Raw genomic sequence first — 20097 nt, 5'->3', positions numbered from 1 at the left:
AAAAGGACATCGCAAGTTATAATGATGATGATGATCCCCATCAAAGCAAAAGGTTTTTAGGGTTTTGGGAAACCCACATGCAAACAGCAAGAAAAGCTGTAAACTTTGATTCAAATGTATATATATAGTCACTTGATGCTGTACGATATACTATATATATACACATGTATATATATGCAAGTAAGAGAGATTGATAGCTACAAGATCCTTTTCAAAAGAAAATAAAAGAAGTTGTCATAAGAGAAATTAACCGACACTGAGTATCTATCTTTCCTTCCGATATATATATCTTTGTTCTTTATTCTTTTATTACTTTTCTGCTTCATATGACCACTTAATTTCATCAGGACAAATAGTATAAAAGAAGTTTAATACACTAGATCATCCTTAATTAACTGGAAATTCGCATGCAAGGAGCTTAATTGTTTGAATTCAATAAAGTACTTAGCTTATAATATTGATTAATCAGCTTCTTGCATGCAATTGCTTTGTTAACGACTGATATTTTTTTTATTAAATCAGTGTGGCCGGATCCATTTTAGTCACAACAAAATACGTACAAATTACGGCTTATATATATTTTTATTGATCAACTTTGTTGGTTTAAGAGAGAGAGAGAGAAAAAAAATATAAAGATCTCTGGTCATCACTGCAAGTTGGCAAGTAAAAGAGAAAGCTATCTCAGTCTCTCTCACTCACACACTCACTCACTCACTCTAAAAGCTGAGAAAAACAAAAGGCAAAAGGAGAATTGAAGAAGAAGAAGAAGAAGAAGGAGAAGCATAGAGATATAAACGCACTCCCATGTAAATCCACTTCTCGAGGAAGCTTCTCTTCTCCTTAGCTTTTACGTACGCCCCCACACATATTCCCTCTAATTACGTTCATTCCTCTGTTATTTTTTCCCCTTTTATTCTATTGAATTAATATTAGATATTTGAAAAAAGAAAAAAAAAACATCCATTCATCCGAAAATTTTATTTTACTCTATCAATTGTATATATATATTTTGTAAGATTTTAGCTATATTATATTAATAAAATATATATCTTAGCTTTGATATTTGTGGGTACATGATTCCTTTTTGATTTCCAGTACATATAGATATGGATTCAATTTCAGTTAAGCTATGAAGAATGACATTAAAAAACAAATACCAAAAGAACATCGATATTCTGTCATTGGTAATAGCTAGGATTTTTAAAAGAGAAGAAGGAACTAGTTATGGTTCAATAATCAACGTAATTTGTGAAGATGCATTATATGTATACAAAGTGGATCTGAAATGACGATGATGCATGTTTTGTGAATATTCATTCGCATTCACAATAAAATCGCACCAACCACAAGTTAGCTAATTATTATAACTATTCAGTGCTTTAACATATATAATCCATCTGAACATCTCATTTTGTTACTTTTTTCTTGTCTCGCATTCCACATGCATAAACGTGCATGTGATCGTAGCTTTACTTGTGTATCATATTTTAAAATAGGCTAATAAAGTTGATGTTTGTACACATATCATATGGTAATTATTATGGTTGTTAAGCAAACTAAAGTACTTATATATAAGAAATAAATAAAGTAATAAAGGTAATGGTCTTGGATGGTCTATGCACATTCTTCCATACAAATCCTCTGTAGGCACCTCATTACGATCTCGACCTTGGATTCCATTATCCTCCCTTCCTTCTTCTTCTGTTTTTTTCCAAAAAAAAAACAAAAAAGAAGAAGAAGAAGAAGATAATACACTTCTTTTTGATATTCGATATTTTTGAATTGATACTTTATTTTGGGTATGTGTTGTTGATATATATGTAGTAGAATGCTCTCTTCTTAACAAAGTACATTCCCCAAGCATCTTTTTTTCGCTGTCATATTTCTTTCTCTAGTATAATTTTCCATTAGTTCTAAGTTCTAACATGTTTTCCAACAAAGGTTCAAATACTATTCATATATTTTATTAGGGGAAAAAACCAAACTTTAATTTGTTACATTTCGAAGAAAAGAAGGAACAAAAAAAATAGAATAGAGAAACAAAAAAGCCCATTTGTAATATATTTGTTATTACTCTCACACACCCATTTTATGACTGGGCTTCATACAATGTCCATTACAAAGATATGTCCAACCAAAAATGTTCTAGTAATATTTGCCTCTCAAACGATGTCACAAACATTATACTATATCTTGTAATAAATAAGAGGTGGCGAAAATTTCCGAACCTGTGTAATAACTTATCAGATTCAGATTTATCCAACACAGCAATCCAATATTAGAGTTCGTCGTTAATTATCTTACAAGTTACAACCCAAAATTATAACAGAAAAAAATAATGGATTTGTAGGGTTTTAGAATTTTTTCTTAGAATAAAAGAAACATGTACATATACGATCAACTAATTAACCCACCAATATTAATTTCACATCATAATTATCGAGAATTAACAGTACTGTAAACATGAGTAGGATTGTTGTTGTTATTAGCATCTTCAAAAATATCGGCGGGAGGAATAAAGGAGTCCAAAGAGAGGCCAGGCACATCGAAAACGACGTCGTCGATCCTCCAAATCTCCTCCATCCTCGTCCTGCTATACTGCAACGACGTCTCCCCGAATCGGAACACCGTCGCCACTGCGCGTCCGCAATGGGCCACGGCTACTCCGTCAACGTCACGGTAATCCCCGATGCTAGTTCCGATCGTCGTCTCCCAGTAAACCGCCTCGTCCTCAGGCGAGATCGTCACAACCCTAGTGAGGTGCGAATCCTCTAAATACACCAAGAGACCGCTCTTTTGACAGAAATATCCGTACAGCGCGTGGCGTATAACCTCCGCCGGAGCTCCGGCGTCGTTCCGTTCAATCAACGAGTCACGGTCGGCGGAGACTTTGAGCACGAAACAGTCATCGTCGCCGATTCTTCGCTCCCCTAAACATTGGGCCTTTGCGAATAGGCTTGCTGTGGTCTTCGGGTCCAAACCCTGTAGCCCAGCCACAAAACAAACGTGATTATCAGTAAAACAAAATATATTATTAATACTGTGTCCGGCAAATATTCGTTGGTGTCTGAACGACAAGAACAAAAAAGCAAAAGATTTTAAAAGAAAGAAAGAAAGAAAGAAAGAAGAAAAGATAAAGCGAAAGACAAACTTTGGTAATCCCAAGAAGTTCCTAACCCCACTTTGAATGTATGATCGTATTCATGATAGAAGCATATTCATTACATACGGTTTCATTACTAGTACTAGTGGTATTTTATCAAAAACAAACAAATAATTGTACACACTTACCCAACAATGCTCTCTCTGCATGAGAATTTATTTAACCATCTTTTTAATAATCCATAGAAATAGAAATATAACCCTCAACAACAATAATCAAGGACAAAAACCTCAGACCTTACTAAAAAAAGGAAGTAAAACTTCAACTATTAGCATAGCAGCAAACACATTTTGTAAATAGTAAGTACGGATTGATGATGAGCTTAAAACAGATGACGTCACGTGACAGGAAAAGGAGAGACCACGTGCGGTGGTGGGAGAGTCAAGACTCAAGAGTGGGTGGGGGTAAATAGGGTTTATATCAGTTTGATTTTGAAGTTTCAAGAGAAAGGAAACAAAAACAAAAAAAAAGAGGAGACAGCTTCTACATCACTTGTCAGGTTTTTGTGTATTTTTTTCTCAATAGCTTTCGTTTCTTATTGGACAGCGACCACTCTTTTTCCTTCCACGTCCTTATCTCTCGGACAATCTCATTACGTCATCTCTCTCTCTCTCTCTTTTTTGCCAAGCGTTATGCAATTATTTTCTTCTAAATCACATACCTACTACTTAATATTAATGCTATATCTAAATTTTGGTTTTGCGGTATTTTATAGTACTTAATTATCAACATGAAATTACCTGGATTAGACGTCGAAGTGGCCGTTGAGGGCCTTTAGCTGCGTGAGTACCCAGCCATGGCGTATGGCGCCAAACCGTCTTACCGTCGGAGCCTGATATGAGTTTAGTGCCACCGAGAACAAGCTCCAGAGACCACATTCCAGGCTGCATCTGCCACAATACGAAGCAACCACTATCTCCGCTCCGACCGTTTCCACCGCCGCCTAGTGTCTTCACGCTTTTTCCGGCGGCTATCTCCGTCTCACAGCAACTCATTTTCATTATTCCCGTCACGTACATGTTCTTCGCTGCCTTCGCTCTCTTTAGACATCCCGTCGCCGCTAAGTATTGTTGTATTATATAATGCGCCGTCGACGTCTCCTGTATTATATATATTTACGTATAATGATTAACAATCAATCCTAGTGATGCATACAACATACCTAATATCATACTCTTACTAATTTCTTTTGTTGTTTGCAACTTTGCATAATCGAATGGAAGATAAATATTTTGGTCACCAAAGATGTTTAAATTTTGAAAAAGTAAACGTTGATTTAACATGCTTTTTTGGCCCCCCAACAAAAAATTATTGTACCTTGAACAATATTTTCAACCTAATCTTATCTCAAAGACAACTATTGAAACGACTTATTTCCAATCAAAGAATTTATATTAACCAACCGCTTGAGATTTCGACACCAAAAAAAAGAAAAAAAAAAAAACTATATAAATGTCTTATATATATACTTTATCTATTATCTTTTTTAGATTTGTGTTATATATTTAAAGAAAAATATCAGATTAAGAAGCACCAATAAGAGAATTAATCGATAAATAGAATTACAAACCAAAAGATAGATTAAGTAGTAATATACTCACAAATGGGACATTCTTGATTTGGAAAGAACCAAGAAGAGGATCATCGGGAAATAGGTCGGAGACGAGAACGGAGATTGGAGCAAGAGGACAACCCAAGACACCGAGCAAGAGCCTCAAGTCTTGTCCCTTAGCCGGCACGTCGTAGCTGTTGCAAAGAGGTTGGACCGAAGGAGATGACATGTTTCCAGAAATGCCCTTATGAACCTTAAACCATTCTCTAATCGCTTCCCATGAGCTCTCCTTCTTGGTTCTTTCGTCTTGCATGTCTGGATCTGGTCCTTCCATTAACGGTGTTAGGGCTTGTGGCGGCGTTCCCCATCTTTGCTTTCTCCAGTATGATTTTGAGTTGCTCATTGTAATCAAAGAGTGACTGTGATATCAGTTTTGGAGATGTTTCTGAGTTTTTTTTTTTCCTTTTTCTTTTTGAATATATTTGATAGAATGGTTTCGTATAATGGAAAGAGATTATTGGCATATTTGTATATATAGAGATGTATATGTGTGTAGAGAGAGACAAAAGGGACATTTTATCAGTCTAGCGCGGTCCCTGAAGTCTAGCATTATAATTTTAAATTCATCGAAAGAAGCTTATAGTAGTTCGTTCGAATATTGACAATAACACAAACTTAATTTGGATTTTAAGGTTTCTTGAATAATTTATTAGTTAATTAATGAAACCTATTTATTATAGCATATATGTTATTACGCATCTAACAGATTTAGCATTCAGCCGTAGCCGTGACAAAAAAAAGAGAATTCCATATGAAATATTGTCTTGTCAGTTATTTAGTGAATCTTATTTTGTGGTATGAACAATTCAAGAGTCATGTTACAAAATGCTTTACCTTCTATCTTTTTTTGGGCAGATATGTTGTCTATCTATCTTGAAGAGACAATTATTAGTCAGTCATACGTGGAAAGGAGAATGTGGAACAACGACTAATAACATGGAATAAAATCCGAGTCATGTGGAATTATATTAGATCCGATCCGCGCAGTTTCCTTTTTGTACACAATGGGCTCTTCTTTTGAGTCTTCGATCACACTCTTTTTTGGTCCTTTAAATTTTTGAATATCATATTAATCCGATTTTACCATATGATCTTTGTCTTGTCTTTCGAGGATATCTATGCTTATCATTTTAATATCTATAATGTAATCGTAATTACGATCTCTAGGTATGATCTTTCTTGGAAAATGACACCACAACCAGTGACATTACTGTCGATTTATGTTTTTTTTATACTGTTCTAGTCTTTTTTTCTTTTTTTTGGTAAAATTAGATGTTGTGTCTTTTAATAAAGAGCCCATATAAAAGATTATATCAAATACAATTTTTTTTTACCTTTTTGTTTCTACAATTTTTATTTTTCATCTTTTGTTTTATTTTTGTTTTTTTTGTTCTTTTTTTTTCCTCTTTTATTCTCCTGATGTCTTTGGGATTCGTCATGAATTACCAAAATATTGACCACAAAATTTCCCTATATAATCTCATGTGAATGTGGATTATATTACTAAATGTTTGCATACAATTAAATGAGATTATTTGATAATATTGATTAGTTTAGTGATTATCATATTTAACACATATCCCTAGAAAATAACTACATAACTCTAATTCATGTAAAAATGTATAATAAACACAATTTAGTGTGTTCGAATATGCATTTTCTTTTGTTTCCAATTATTCGAATATATAGATGCATATTCAAGAAAAAGGTGGCAAGTCACCAGTGAAAATGGTGGCGGTAGATGTAGATAGATAATCTTATAAGCCAAGCTTACAACAATTTATTTCACTATCCAATTTGATTGTTTCCCTTTTTGTATTCGTTATATATAATGGTTCTTCTTGTTTTTTTCCTTCTTTTTATTATTACATGACTTATTGGCGAGATGTTAAAGACTTAAAGTGGGGACATACGTGCGTAGTAGAACAAACCGGGCTTTACAATTTGAGTCTGAGCTAACCTGATAATGGGCTTTACTTAACGGCCCACTAAGAATAAATCAGCAGAAGTGTCCATGATGGACATGGTACTGATATGTCGCATGTACTTACATCAGCAAATATGTATTTATTTATATACAGTGTGGCCGCCGCACAGATACAAAACTGTTGAAAGTTACAACTCAAATCATTTATCACTAGAGAACAGATCTCTTGACCGCTCACCATATGTGAGATGTTGAGTTCAGATTATAATATTTATAAAATACTAGTAGTTGATTCTTCCAATTTTTAATGTAACAATTCTCACATCCTGAACAAATCGATAGAAATAAGCATAAATGGCGGATTCGTCAGCACCATTGTTGACACACGTTGAAGAAGATGGAGAGGCTTCTTCGCCTCTGACTTTCGACAAGATCCTCGAACAAAGTTTGTCTCATTTCGGATTCTTGCAGTTCTTACAGATACTTCTCGTTGGGCTCGCCCTAACCTTTGACGCTCATCAGATATTCATTACCGTCTTCACAGATGCATATCCTACGTGGCACTGTCTCGACCACACGGTCTGCAATCCGACAACTACCGATATCTGTAAGATTCCCCGGTCAGCTTGGGAGTGGGACGGCGGTTTCAAGGGTAAATCAGTCATTTCGGAGTTCGACCTCGAGTGCTCAAGCTCCTTTCTTAGAAGTCTACCTAGTTCAACTTTTTACGTGGGTTCTATCGTTGGAGGAATCTTTTTGGCTATGATCCCAGACGGTTCCTTGGGACGGAAGCAACTTCTTTTCTTCTCCACTTTCGCAATGTCGCTCACCGGAATCTCGATTTACTTATCCTCCAACATATGGATCTACTCTTTCTTAAAGTTCGTAATCGGATTCGCCCGTTCCCAGACTGGTACATACGCGTTAGTTCTGATAAGTGAACGAGTTTCCACCAAATGGAGACCGCGAGCTACTATGATTCCGTTTACTCTGTTTGTGTTAGGGTTCATGTCGCTGTCTGGAATCGCTTACCTTGTCCAGCACGCTTCCTGGAAAGTTCTCTATCTATGCACATCCGTTCCTGCAGGAATCCACAGTATGTTCATCTATTTCTTTGCCCTAGAGTCGCCGCGTTGGCTTTATTTGGAAGGGAGGAACGAAGAAGCCATTGAAGTGCTCAAAAGGATCTCACCTGCAAACAGAGGTTACTTGGAATCCGCATCTTCTAGGTTACCTCCAAAAAAAACATTAGAGCAAACTTCAAGCTCCTCTATCAAGGACTTGTTCGTCAGGAAATGGGCTTTTCAAAGAGTCGTACTTGTTATGATCATAATGTTTGGGTTGGGAATGTCGTATTATGGAGTCCCATTAGCTGTTAGAGACATAAAAGTGAACATCTATCTGAGCGAAGCCCTAAACGCCATGGTTGAGTTACCGACGTTTATTGTTACACCAATCTTGCTAGAAAAATTCAACAGGAGAAGTTCTGTGCTTGTAAGTTGCTTAGTCGGAGGGGCATCAGGAGTGCTCTGTTTCGTCCTGAGCCTTTCAGGGAGAACAAAAATCGCTTTCGCTCTCGAACTTAGTTCTTTCTTTTGCGCTAGGATTGGATTCAATTTAATGGCGGTTTATCTGGTTGAGCTCTTCCCTACATCGGTGAGGAATAGCGCAACAATGATGCTTAGACAAGCGCTTGTGTTTGGAGGAGCTTGTTGTCCACTCATTGCTTCGATTGGAAGACATGTTCCCTCATTATCCTTCGCTGTTTTTGGAATTGCAATGTCAGGTCTCGGATTATTCGCTTTGCTTCTTCCTGAGACCAAAGGGTCAAGTCTGTGTGATACAATGGAAGAACAAGAGCAGAGAGACCAAGCCTTGAAGACATAGTTTCAGCAACCTCAGTTCTTTTTTACTGATTTTTTTCATAAAAAATCGTCTATGAACAGAACCTTTTAAAATGGTTAATCAAGCCATCTGTTGATTTTCATACTAGTTCATATGTGAAACCTACAATGGCATGTAAAATTGTTGATAAACTAAAGTCTCTACAAACTAAGAAACGTTTTCTAATCATCTATAAAGCTATCATGTGAATGTCTTTGTCTTTGAACTACTAATACAGACGCATTTACATCTACAGAGGAAGCCAAGAAATCACCGACAGTTCCGAGCTCCGGACACTCTTCCCAATCGTTCATTCTCATCGTCATAGGGCAATCTCCCCTGCTCTTTCCGACCACAAACAGTGAATACATGTCTCCAATCTCTCTTAGGATCGTCAGCGTATGCGGTCCATTGCTCACGAGCTTCTCTATGAACCCAATTTGTCCTGTCGTTACGAATCTGTTGCACAGTAGAAAATAATATCAAAAGGAGTTCCTACGATGGAAAGTCAATTTTGAACTCTGTAAATTAACAGTTTATTTAGCTCAGACCAGAGACAATGGGACAGAATAGCGACAGGAAACAGAGCTATTCTCAGATACAGAGTAGTGACAAAACAGGGTACTAATAAGGTACCTGTTATAGAATTCTTCTAAGAAGCTCCGATCTGTTTCTTTTTCTGTTTGATCACTTCCCATAACTTCCAAAAAAACCTCGTTATTATCTCGTGTTGTCGCATTTCTAACCGGAGTCTCTGCCTTTGAATCCTCGGAGACGAACTGTATAACGGTGAGATGAATCAGAGTGTTGTCCGCGAGCCATTTGCACAGAGCAAGAGCCTCGCGGTCATCCGGACCACCAAAGAACAATGCGGCAACGTGTTGTACCGAATCAAACCCGTGCGGCTGCTGAAATCCAGTTATGTTTCGGTCCACAAAAATACCGATCGAACACGGAGCGTGCCTTAGAACATTCCGGTTCATCTGTCTGAACAGTTCCCCGTCGTTTGTAGTCTTACCATCGATCCTCTGGTGTTTATGAAACGGAAGAAATACAATGGAAACGCGGAGGTCCTCTGTCGCATTACAGATCTCTGCGTGCATATTAAGCATCTGCGTCACGAGTTTCACCTGCTGGATCAAGACTTTGCTGTCTTTAGCAAACGAATCAATCGAATCGTTGATCTCTAAACCTTCGTTGGTCCCGAATTCTTCATCTCCGTTGGCATTGCCTCCATCTTCGTCGTGCTCATGATACATCAATTCCGATTTTCTTTTCTTGGGAAGCGGAACAAGGTGCATAAGCAGAGGCGTGAACGGCTTAGATGCTCCACGAGAACCGCCCAAGGCCGAGACAAGAGAGATTGCACCGCGAGCGTGACGGACTCCGTAGACGCACGATAAAACGCGTAACTCCTCATTCGTGTCGAGGGATTCAAGCGAAGTCTTCTCGTAAGCAAAGTCTTTTTCTCTTCCTTTAAGCAAGAAAGACGCCAGAACACCGCTTAGAAGCGTCGTGATCACCAAAGCAGCCACCATCATATCATGGATTGTTGTGGTCCACCATTTCTACAGGTAGATTCAGACAAGAACAATAAGTTTTATTATAATATATATGTGAGGACAAGTAAGTGAACAAAATATATATCAGATCCTAAAACAACATATGTAATGATTTTTGTTGTGTGCCGGGAATGTGCATTAACACAGTCTACATGTACATGATCATGAAAACATACCTTTTCGGAATAGTTTGAGTCGAGAAGAAGAAGACCCACATGGCCTTTAACAGAGAGAATGGTGGGTAAGAAAAGCCAATGTTTCTTAGGGATCTTCAGGTACATACAAGCGCTTATTACGCCAATAAATTTGCTAGCCAAGGTTACAACCACTATAATAACTAGACCAAGGTAATAGCGTTTGGTTAACGCGATGATGCTGAATCTGAAGCCGATGTAACCAAAGTAAACCGGAAGAACAAACTCGTGGATTGGGTAACTAAGGCGTTGAATCAACGTTCTGTGAGTCTTTCCTTGTCTCGGAAACATTATGCCGATGGCGAAAACCGAAACAGAGGAATTGACATCGTAGGATTCGATGGTTATAGCGATGATGAGAAGAAAGATGAAGAAAACCAAAGTTTCAGCCTTTGAGAGGTACTTCTCTTTAGGGTTCCTCTTTGGAAGCCATGGAGCTAAGAACCTGTTGAGCAAGATTAGGAATCCGGTCGCGAAAAAAAATAGGACGAGATCACCTATCATAGACCCAGAGATGAACGCAATGACTACAGTGTAGAGAACGACGTTTGTTAGTTCGATGAACAACGCACATGAGATTGTCAGCCGTCCGATCTCAGATGTGTTAAGTTTCCAATCAGCGATTGAACGGACTACAACAGGAGATGCCGTGTTGGAAAAGGTAATGAGAAGAACCAAGAAAAGGGTAAAGTAATCTTCTTTGATCTCAAACAAAGGGATGAATAACCATAAGAAAACGAAACTCAGGAGGCTGCACGCCAATAATGAGCTTAAGGTTATCACTGCGGCTTTCTTGAAATTTCTTCTCATGAAATGTAGATCGACTTCAAGACCGATCAAGAACATGAAAGATGTCCGCAAGGCGAACGAGAAGAAAGAGTAATAATCTGCTGCGTTTTTTTGGAGGAAGAATTGCTTAACTCTAGGGATTCTTGAGAGCAGAACAGGACTCAACACAATCCCAGCCTAAAAAAGCAAAATAAAAAAAAAGTGGTTAGAACTTTTCCACAGCCCTAAAAAGTAAAAACTGGGTGTTTCTTGTAACGCAATAAACAAAATCACTGACAAGAATCTGGGCAACAGGACCAGCTTGGCCACAAGGTTTAAGAAGGAGATAGAACAACTGTGAGAAGACGAGAATGCAAGCCATTTGTATAAACAAGGTATTAAGGGGATTGAACAATGCATCTCCTTGAGGTAAGCAAAACAACAACTTTGGATCCATCTTCTTCTTCTTGATTCGAGGATCATGAGCATTCTAAAAGCGTGACGATGAGAAGAAGACTTAGGAAAAGAAAAGAAAAATAAAAACCGTTTTGTTGGGGAAAGAAACTGAAAATGTTCTCTTTCAAGAATACATCATTTTCAGAAGTAATTTAGAAAAAGAAAAAGAAAAAAACTAATTATTTTACATTTGGTTGGAGTTGATATGGGTTTACAGTTAGTTGACCGTCCTTCAATTACTCTATGCCTCTATTTTTTTTCTTGAAAAGCGGATTAAGTGACTGTCGTAATCAACAAATTTTCATTTTATAAAAAATTCACTAATGAATTGGTTATTAATTATCCGGTCAGTCAACCCAAAAAAATCTTCTGGGTTTTTGTTTTTCTCATTTAAGCTGTCTCTTCCCGCATTCTTAGTCTATGTTATCCTTTGTAAGTATTGAGATGATATTGTTGTGATAAAACGATAATGTTTATAGATGCTATGCTAGTTAAATAACATTATGGGATTTCGCGTATATATATATATATAAAATCTTTAATACTTTTGAAAAATATTATCTCATATTTTTGTTCCTTTCCACAAATTAATATTCTATTTTAGCCTCTCTAGTTCATGTTTCTTTAAGGTGTTTTTGAAACAAACCAACTTAGAGGGGCTAAAATAGAAAACTATAGTGTTTATAACATAGTTATAGAAACTAGAGGGGCTAAGAGAGTTTATTAAGACTATTAAGGGTAAATATCTAAACATAAGAATAATTCGCGGGTAAAAATATAAATACAATAAAAATTGGGAGTTTATGCAATTTAAGCTAAGATGCGTACCTGTAATGTGTGTCAGTCTGTGAGACCACGAAATCTAGAACCCTAAAACCCCCGGCGAGAAAAAACGGTGGCTCGGAGGGAGAGAGAGAGAGAGAGATGTCGTTCATGTATGAGAAGAGCAATACATGGAGATGGCTAGTGATGAAGACGCGAGATTCCAGATCCTTCTTCTTCACGTTCGCTACTCTATGTGGCGTCATTCCTGGCGTAATTGGCTATGGTGTTATGCAGGTCACCAATTCCAGTAACCCGGAGCTCGAAGCCCGCCTCCGCAAATCTGCTCGCCCCGAAACCGTCGTATGTATCACTTTAATCTTTCCTGATTGTTCCTATGATTTTGGTTGGCCGTTGATGCGATTCCTGGAGTTTCTGACTTTTGTTAAGCGTATCCAATAGCCATCTGGCCTCTGATAGATGTTTCATGATTGGAACATGTAGTTGGTCTTCTTCTATTTTTATGCTAATCCGATGCCGATATTATTGAGCTTGATTGGTTACAACTTTTCCGTGGAGCTGTCTTGATGTGTGAAATGTTTCTTGGAACTTCTTGATGATTGTTGTATCTCCTACTTAAAATCCATTATTATCTGCTACTCTGTAAAGCTCCTACGTGATTGAGTCCCAAGAGTTGCTGTGGTGGATTGTTGAGTTGGGCATTTGCAGGTTCTGTTGCTACTCATTGTTCTGTGTTAACTAGGAATTTTTTGTATCTGTTGTTGCTCTGCTTCACAATGTGGATTCAATTGAAGTTTATTTATCACAGTTGTACCTTAGGCTGATTGTTAAACATGAACCGCAAATGACTTTCCTTTATTGAGCACTTTTGGTTTTTATAGGATTATATCTTTTTGTGTTATCTTCTGCTGATGAACAACGCTTTTCTGTAGATGATGGGTAAAGTAAATCAAGAGAGGCTAGCTGAGTATCTCGGTGAGTTGAAACAGAAGCAGGATACAAACGATAGATACGTGGCTGCTCTAAGGGGAGAGACGCTTACCAGGAAGCCTTATCAAAGAATCCAACCAGTGCCAAAGCTAGATGACACGGTGACAACCAAACCTCAGTAAGGATGAATTCTCTGAAGGGTCAGTGTTAGTGGATGACTCTCATTTGAATCTTTATATATTTTGATGCAACGATGGCATGTTTCATGGCTGTAATGTTTTTTATTTGTATTGGCATCGAGTAGTACAGCTTTTGTACTACGCCAACGGCCGCAACTTCAGTCAATGAATAAATCTGTAAACCCCATGTTTTGTACATTGCTTCTTCATTCTTACTCGCAAGGTTATTGTTTTAAAGAACATACGAAATTGTATTATACATGCTGATTGTGGAACATTGTCAGAGAGAGTTAGCAAACCAAACTGTAGATTCCACAAAAGAGAAGGACAGTATGTGAAAGCCTTTTGTTATGTGTTTAAATAAAGCTTGTCGGCATTTATCATGTGAACGCAGTGACCAGTAAAGTAAAGAAGTTTGTGTGCATTAATCATGTGTAAAGCCGTAGCCGGCTTGTGATTCGTACTCGGCAGATGGGGCAATTTGATATTTTGGATCCGCAATCTCCACATGTCTGCAAAAGCAAATTGCGAATGTAAGTTAAAACTGGTTTATTCATGAATGGGTTTGAGTATACTGTATAATAAAGCAAACAGGTAAAATTCCTTGGTGAGACTAACCATGTGACCACAGCTGAAAGCCACGTCTTTTCGGTTAGTCAGACAAATCGGGCAACTCTGTTAAACGGAACACCTTATGAGATTGGAGTTGATTCGGCAATGCAGAAAATTAGTAAGGTATGCAAATTATGAGACCTGGGTTTGTTCAGGTGATGCAGTTGATGGTAGTTCAGCATTAGTTGGAGGTGTGTACGGAATTGGTGGTGGCCTTGGAACTATTGCCTTAGCTAAGCCCGTCTGTTTCCTTTATAGACAGGTGCAGAGTTGGAGAGGAACAGCAGAATCAATTAGACAAACAAAAAGAAGGAGAAAGACAATAGTGCTGTTATGTTGAGAAGTGAGAACAACTTATGGAAGTACCCGAGTAAGCGGAGTTCGATGGCTGCTTGATACTGGAAGGGGATCTCCATTAGAGCAGCTAGAGCAAAGGCAGTTTCTTTGACAGTCTCTGGTGAGTTTCTCGTCATAATTTCTGTGAAATTCACAAACTATGCATAGAGCAGATCAAGATCAAGAGGAGGTAATCGAAGCAGAGAATATAGATGGAAAATAACACAGAAACTGGGAAGATACCTGAAAGTTGTCGAATTCACGCTTAGGGATCTTATCATCAAACTTCCGCATGTCTTCCCATGGCCCGTCTCCAACACCGACTAATATAATCGACAAAGCATACGAGCTGTAGATAAAAAGGATTTCGAAATGGCCTGTTTAGATTTCACAAAACCGAATTGCCAAAAAATGGGCAAACTAATTGTTTTACCTTGCATTTACAATCGCGTCGATGGTTGTTTTCTCTTGTTGACTGAGTTCTCCCTCGGCCATATCCGTACCTCTCGTTACCTTAGCATTCAAAAGGTAACCTTTTAAGTTTTGGTATCATCTTTTGCTTTCATATTTTCTCTCTTAAAATAAGCTTTTAACTTCACCTGTCCATCCGCGACGATCACCAGAACGTGGAACTGTCCACCGTTCTTCTCCACAATGTCAACCGCAGCATCAATGAGCGGTCCATACGACGTTGGCCCTTTTGAACACGGAAGCTTGTGATTCGGTAAAAATGCTATGGAAGGTATATTTAGATATTCAAAGAAAGACCTGACAGACGCAAGATGGGTGCAATTCTCCTGTAACATGCTAAGACCTCTTCGAAGCCATGACATGGAGAATTGTCGCTATGGAAACCGAACACTTCCTCGTCGTGAGTTGTTGCTGGAAAATGCAAGAAAACAGCGTCTAAGAAACAGAGATGCCAAACAAAGATGATATTTCTTGGAAAACGAAACAAACTAAGAAAAAATACACTCACAATCGCCAAAGCCGAAACAGGGGATGAGATTGTCTTCATCGAAAGGAGCCAATGTCTGGCCGATGACAAAAATCGCCTTTTCGTATGGATTCGGAGTTTCGCCGAGTGCGTGGAGACATTTTCCGTCAAAAGAAGTTTTCCCTGAAACAGAATACGATAACCACGTTTTAACATTCAAAAAAAGCAATGTGAATTTATATTTACGATAAAAGTTGTATTTATTGTACCTACCAGTCCACTCGTTGCTCTTTGTGAAATCAACTCCGAGAATGAGATTGGAAGATTCAAGACCAGCTTCTCTTAGAGCTTTTGATACCTTTTAAGAATCACCATTCAACAAAACACTCACTAACAACTGAACCCCCTTCATCTCTAATTCTTTTTCAGACATTTTTTTTTTTTTTGCATAACTACTACAAGAAAATTTACCAAATCGTCTTTTATGTCCCAATGCCAACGAAATGGAGGAGAAAAGTAGATAAATATTAAGAAAAAAATCCATATTTTTTTGTATTAGACATTTGGAGAACTCAAAGAACATGTGGAAGTAGCAGAAACCATCGTGAACCAAAAGTCAAGTCAACACAAGGAGTTCTCTGATACTAGAAGATAAGAAAAAAAGAAAAAAAAAAAAGAGAAGGAACCTGGTCGAGGGAAGAGAAACGATCAGGGATGAGAGCGTACTTCTTCTTGGCGGCGTTGATCTTGTCGGCAAGGGATAGTGAAGGATCCGACGGTGATGGTTCACTAGATTGGGACGACGACGTTCCTAGACTCATACCCCGACTGCTTCTGCTTTTCCCACTTCCAAATCTCTTTAAGAAATTTCCCATATTCATCTCCTTCCTTCTTCCAATTTTTGAATTCAGAAAATGTTTTTTTTTCTTTTCTTCTTAGATAATGTTAGAATCTCTTTTTTGTTTTTCTTCTCCTTCTTCCCCTGGAATAAATTAAGAAGACTACACTTCAAGACACACCAATAAAAACATTTTTATTGCTTCACTGTCTTAATAAATTTAAGTAATTTGATTATTATTCATTCTACGCGGCAACAATCATTATATATTTTTATGTCAACCACTGATTGTTAATCTATTTTTACGCGCTCAGATCAGATGGGGGGACTTCATATTTTACTATCCCCACTTGAGTACCGAAACCTCGAAAAAAATAATGAAACTATATAATATAGAATACACACTGAAGATCTTATATAACTAATAATATTATCATTCACTAAAATAAAATAAAATACGACTTTGGGCTGGAGATGAATAAAGAATGACTTTGTGAACAAGATGGAATTAGATGCCTTCTCATGCTAATCTCCACATTCAAGTTTAATAATTTCTCCACCCGGAACAATACTGGGCTGGGCCTTGCCTTTCATTTGGTAATTTTCAGTTCGGACCAATGAAACAACGACAATACCACACAAACTAATTCATACTACATGACAAATAACAATAAAATGCGGCGGCCCGTTAACCTGTGTGATCAAGCTGGTCCGGTCCAGAGTTTCGGGTACATGTTTGCATGTAATCTGGGCTTCACACAAGCCAACAAAGGATTAGCCATGAACAAGTTTTCTTTCGACTCGACTAGCTCGACTTTGTCCGTCGTACCAGGAGGAATGGTCCACTCGAACCCTTGGAGAAGCCTACCCAACAACGTAACAATCATGGAGGTTCCAAGCTTCGCTCCAACGCAGCCGCGCCTACCAGTTCCGAATGAAACAAGTCGTAAGTCTGGTTCAGTCAACTTCACTTCGTTGCCGGTTATGTGGCGCTCGGGCCTGTATATGAGTGGGTCATCCCATGTCTTAGGGTTTCGACCAACTCCAGGACGACTCACAAGAATATGACTGCCTGGTGGTTACATCAAATCAAACAATCAATATTTGATATTGAATTAAATCAACAAATAAAAATACATAATTAATTGAAAGAGTTATGATAAGAAAAATTGTTTTGTCATGATCTATCTATTTCTTGTCCAAAATAATAAAGGAACAAATATTCTAGGCATATTAAGAAAACAATCCGTATCGTATTCTAATATGAAAATATTTTGCTTTAATCGGTCATCAAATCACTAACCCAAACAAAAGAAACTATAAAATTCCGGATTTTGAATGAATTTAAGTAATTCAAGACAAATTAATATTCCTATGACCAAATGCATAAAATTGGGGCATAAAAGAAAAAATGAGATACCTTTTGGGATGAAATAACCAGCGAGAGTTGTGTCGTGACGTGCCATGTGAGGGACGAGGAAAGGGTTGGTAGGGTGAAGTCTGAAGGTTTCTCTGCAACAAGCTTTGACGTAGTTTAGATTTGGTACGTCAGATTCTTGAACAAGTCTATCTTTGCCGACAACCTCATCGATCTCTTCCACCGCTTTTTCTAGAATCTCCCTGTGGTTCAACATTTCCGCAAGTGTCCACTCTATTACATTCACGGCATTATCAATCCCTACTACATCAAGATCCTGCCATTAAAAACACAAAGAAACCATAACTTATCAACAACTGGTAATGAGTATATATACAACTAATTGGTAATGAGTATATTTCTATCACAAACCACAGATAGATGTGTGATTTCTTGCGGGGTGAGTAACGGCTTCCCATTCGCATCTTTAAGACTGAAGAGGATATCGAGCCAATCCTTCTTGTTTGCATCATCGCAGTTTTTATTCTTCTCCTTCCACAACTCTCTCTTCTCATTGATAATCATCCTATTGTACTTAGCAATAATATCAACGGCTTCCCTTAACTCAACCTCCTCTCCCTGGAGGTTCCATCCTCTAAAGAAAGGGTAGTAATCGGCTATGTAAAAGCTAAAGAAACAATCAAGAGCCTTGAAAATGGCGTCAAAGTGTTCTTTCTCCATAAGTCCGAGACTCCCGTCGTCCATCGTCACCTCCTTAAATTGTCTCCGACCAAACAAGAGTCTCATCTTCACATTGTGTGTGTGAGTGCACACGATCTCCCTCACGTTCACTGCGACTCCGTTTTTTGTCTTGGACTGACCTTTGTTGTATATGTTAAGGACATACGCAAGGAGGTTGTCGGATTCTAAGTTTCTAGCTTTGAGTAGTAAGTTTAATGCCTTTGTAGACATTAGCTCTGACAACATCACTTTCTTCATCTTCTTTTGCCTCTCTCCGTACTCGTCGAACACTACCCCATTGTACCTAAGAGTTTTATAACGTTTATACACATGGGTAGATCAAATTTATGTATGCAAAAAAAAAAAATAATAATAACAAAACTTGCAGCCATTTCAAACTAGTATGTAAATAGCCTTCGAAGATTAGTATTGGTGCCTAGAAATCTTTTGAGATCAATTCTAAGCTATAAAAAAAAAAAAAAAACTAGTATGTAATATTGTCTATCAACTTAGTAGTTAACCTACACCCTTTCTAAGTTCCTAATTTATTTAAATAATTATTTTTGTTATTAAAATAATAAGATATTCTATGAATTGCTTTGTAATTTGGAAAACAAAATCTATAAACAATTTCAGCTTTGTTATATTCAAATTTAACATTACCCGCCACTTATGTACTTGGCTGAATAAGAGTCTGGCCTATCCGCAAAAACTGCGTCTTTCTCTCTAACGACTTCTCGGGCAATCACATCGGATGTTATGACAATGACGTGGACACGACCAAACCGGAAGCATGCTATATCCGTCTTCATATCGTACATTACACGAAGTAACCATTTGGAGGTTGGTCGGTTCCTGAGCATTCCTACTAAGTTCCCAATGATCGGAAATCCTCGTGGGCATGGAGGCAGCTTCTTACGATCACCAAGAAAACGGTCTGCAACGCCTTTTAAGATAAACAAAATATTGAGAGTGATAGAAAATGTAACAATAACTAAGAAGATCAAATTATTCATGTAATAATCCATGACCTCTTCTTCTCATTAAAATTTTTGAGTTGATTTTTATTTGCTTTATGCCCACACACACACACATAAATATAAATATATGTGTGTGTGTAAAAAAAAGCATGTTATAATTTTCCCTACATATATGGTTACATATCTATATAAGCTTCAATTGGTACCATGATTTAGGAAAAGAATCACATTCCTTTTTATTCTTCGATTTTTTACCATTTGCTAGTGATAATTTTTTCCATATCATTCTTCATATATTAGGACATATAGAAAAAAAATATTCCTCACCAAAATTTATGAGGAAAACATGGAACCAAAAAAGAAACAAAGACTAAGATTATTTTATTTTATTTTAACATAAATAAAAAAATATATTTATTAATACTATTTTAATCTTATCATATAATAATTTCATGTTTTTACAATGTCTTGACATAAAAAAAAAATTTGATATGAATTTCATGTTAAAATAAATCTTAAGGCATTATTGTAACTTTTATGAATAGTAAAATAAATTTAAAAGATGTTCATATCGTAATCAAAATGGAAGAAAAATTTTAATACTCTATAATTATATTGTAGATTAATATTAATTATTAATATTTAACATAAAATATAAACTTAATTCACAAGAAAAAATTTTAAATCAAATGTAAAGTTCATTTTATATGCATTAAAAATAGTATTAGTATTTTATTCATTAAAGCTGATTTATTTTGATATTAATATATTTTAAAAGATATTGTTATTGTTTCGTGCTTTTGTTACAATATATTATGTTTTTACCATATATTATGTT

At 37.0% G+C, this 20097-nt stretch overlaps 6 protein-coding genes across 6 annotated transcripts; 2 read left to right on the top strand and 4 right to left on the bottom strand.

The window, feature by feature from the left end:
• Positions 1-2352: 2352 nt before the first annotated feature.
• On the bottom strand, positions 2353-5269 carry LOC17894909. The gene is made up of 3 exons (XM_006302253.2): positions 4765-5269; positions 3904-4263; positions 2353-2982 (listed from the first exon to the last, which is right to left on the bottom strand). The coding sequence occupies exons 1-3, from the start codon at positions 5116-5118 to the stop codon at positions 2437-2439; spliced, it is 1260 nt and encodes a 419-aa protein (XP_006302315.1). The 5' UTR covers positions 5119-5269; the 3' UTR covers positions 2353-2436.
• Positions 5270-6982: 1713 nt separating this feature from the next.
• On the top strand, positions 6983-8783 carry LOC17894774 (organic cation/carnitine transporter 5). Its single transcript, XM_006301559.2, has one exon. It carries the CDS (start codon positions 7057-7059, stop codon positions 8587-8589), a length of 1533 nt encoding a protein of 510 aa, XP_006301621.1. The 5' UTR covers positions 6983-7056; the 3' UTR covers positions 8590-8783.
• LOC17894253 (cation/H(+) antiporter 2) lies at positions 8653-11567 on the bottom strand. Its single transcript, XM_006301072.2, has 4 exons — positions 11409-11567; positions 10325-11308; positions 9223-10154; positions 8653-9045 (listed from the first exon to the last, which is right to left on the bottom strand). The coding sequence occupies exons 1-4, from the start codon at positions 11565-11567 to the stop codon at positions 8769-8771; spliced, it is 2352 nt and encodes a 783-aa protein (XP_006301134.1). The 3' UTR covers positions 8653-8768.
• Positions 11568-12417: 850 nt separating this feature from the next.
• LOC17896154 lies at positions 12418-13654 on the top strand. The gene is made up of 2 exons (XM_006302890.2): positions 12418-12691; positions 13282-13654. The coding sequence occupies exons 1-2, from the start codon at positions 12491-12493 to the stop codon at positions 13459-13461; spliced, it is 381 nt and encodes a 126-aa protein (XP_006302952.2). The 5' UTR covers positions 12418-12490; the 3' UTR covers positions 13462-13654.
• Positions 13648-16372, bottom strand: LOC17895833 (E3 ubiquitin-protein ligase RGLG4). The gene is made up of 11 exons (XM_006300298.2): positions 16030-16372; positions 15617-15701; positions 15386-15526; positions 15175-15288; positions 15006-15103; positions 14840-14919; positions 14650-14755; positions 14437-14564; positions 14212-14320; positions 14077-14133; positions 13648-13970 (listed from the first exon to the last, which is right to left on the bottom strand). Exons 1-11 carry the CDS (start codon positions 16222-16224, stop codon positions 13887-13889), a joined length of 1197 nt encoding a protein of 398 aa, XP_006300360.1. The 5' UTR covers positions 16225-16372; the 3' UTR covers positions 13648-13886.
• A 510-nt stretch (positions 16373-16882) lies between these two features.
• LOC17894418 (dihomomethionine N-hydroxylase) lies at positions 16883-19307 on the bottom strand. The gene is made up of 4 exons (XM_006301483.1): positions 18943-19307; positions 17971-18583; positions 17602-17875; positions 16883-17253 (listed from the first exon to the last, which is right to left on the bottom strand). Exons 1-4 carry the CDS (start codon positions 19305-19307, stop codon positions 16883-16885), a joined length of 1623 nt encoding a protein of 540 aa, XP_006301545.1.
• Between the last annotated feature and the right edge of the window lie 790 nt (positions 19308-20097).

The sequence above is a fragment of the Capsella rubella genome, unplaced genomic scaffold, assembly GCF_000375325.1.
Source record: "Capsella rubella cultivar Monte Gargano unplaced genomic scaffold, Caprub1_0 scaffold_2, whole genome shotgun sequence".
NCBI classification, from domain to species: domain Eukaryota; kingdom Viridiplantae; phylum Streptophyta; class Magnoliopsida; order Brassicales; family Brassicaceae; genus Capsella; species Capsella rubella.
The sequence above is the reverse complement of the archived record's forward strand: the minus strand, read 5'-3'. Positions and strand labels throughout refer to the sequence as shown.

Bases quoted from the DNA above. Each gene is read 5' to 3' on its own strand.
- LOC17894909 (XM_006302253.2), bottom strand. From the start codon at position 5,118: ATGAGCAACTCAAAATCATACTGGAGAAAGCAAAGATGGGGAACGCCG. The intron at 4,264-4,764 runs GTGAGTATATTA...TATATAATACAG, and splicing joins AAATCAAGAATGTCCCATTT to GAGACGTCGACGGCGCATTA. The intron at 2,983-3,903 runs GTAATTTCATGT...GCTGGGCTACAG, and splicing joins CACTTCGACGTCTAATCCAG to GGTTTGGACCCGAAGACCAC.
- LOC17894774 (XM_006301559.2), top strand. From the start codon at position 7,057: ATGGCGGATTCGTCAGCACCATTGTTGACACACGTTGAAGAAGATGGA.
- LOC17894253 (XM_006301072.2), bottom strand. From the start codon at position 11,567: ATGGATCCAAAGTTGTTGTTTTGCTTACCTCAAGGAGATGCATTGTTC. The intron at 11,309-11,408 runs GTCAGTGATTTT...TTGCTTTTTTAG, and splicing joins GTCCTGTTGCCCAGATTCTT to GCTGGGATTGTGTTGAGTCC. The intron at 9,046-9,222 runs GTACCTTATTAG...ACTGTGCAACAG, and splicing joins TTAGAAGAATTCTATAACAG to ATTCGTAACGACAGGACAAA.
- LOC17896154 (XM_006302890.2), top strand. From the start codon at position 12,491: ATGTCGTTCATGTATGAGAAGAGCAATACATGGAGATGGCTAGTGATG. The intron at 12,692-13,281 runs GTATGTATCACT...GCTTTTCTGTAG, and splicing joins CTGCTCGCCCCGAAACCGTC to ATGATGGGTAAAGTAAATCA.
- LOC17895833 (XM_006300298.2), bottom strand. From the start codon at position 16,224: ATGAATATGGGAAATTTCTTAAAGAGATTTGGAAGTGGGAAAAGCAGA. The intron at 15,104-15,174 runs GTCTTTCTTTGA...CGTGTTCAAAAG, and splicing joins ACCCATCTTGCGTCTGTCAG to GGCCAACGTCGTATGGACCG. The intron at 14,321-14,436 runs GTACTTCCATAA...CTGTCTATAAAG, and splicing joins ATCGAACTCCGCTTACTCGG to GAAACAGACGGGCTTAGCTA.
- LOC17894418 (XM_006301483.1), bottom strand. From the start codon at position 19,307: ATGGATTATTACATGAATAATTTGATCTTCTTAGTTATTGTTACATTT. The intron at 18,584-18,942 runs GTAATGTTAAAT...TAAAACTCTTAG, and splicing joins GCCAAGTACATAAGTGGCGG to GTACAATGGGGTAGTGTTCG. The intron at 17,254-17,601 runs GTATCTCATTTT...TGTAACCACCAG, and splicing joins TGGTTATTTCATCCCAAAAG to GCAGTCATATTCTTGTGAGT.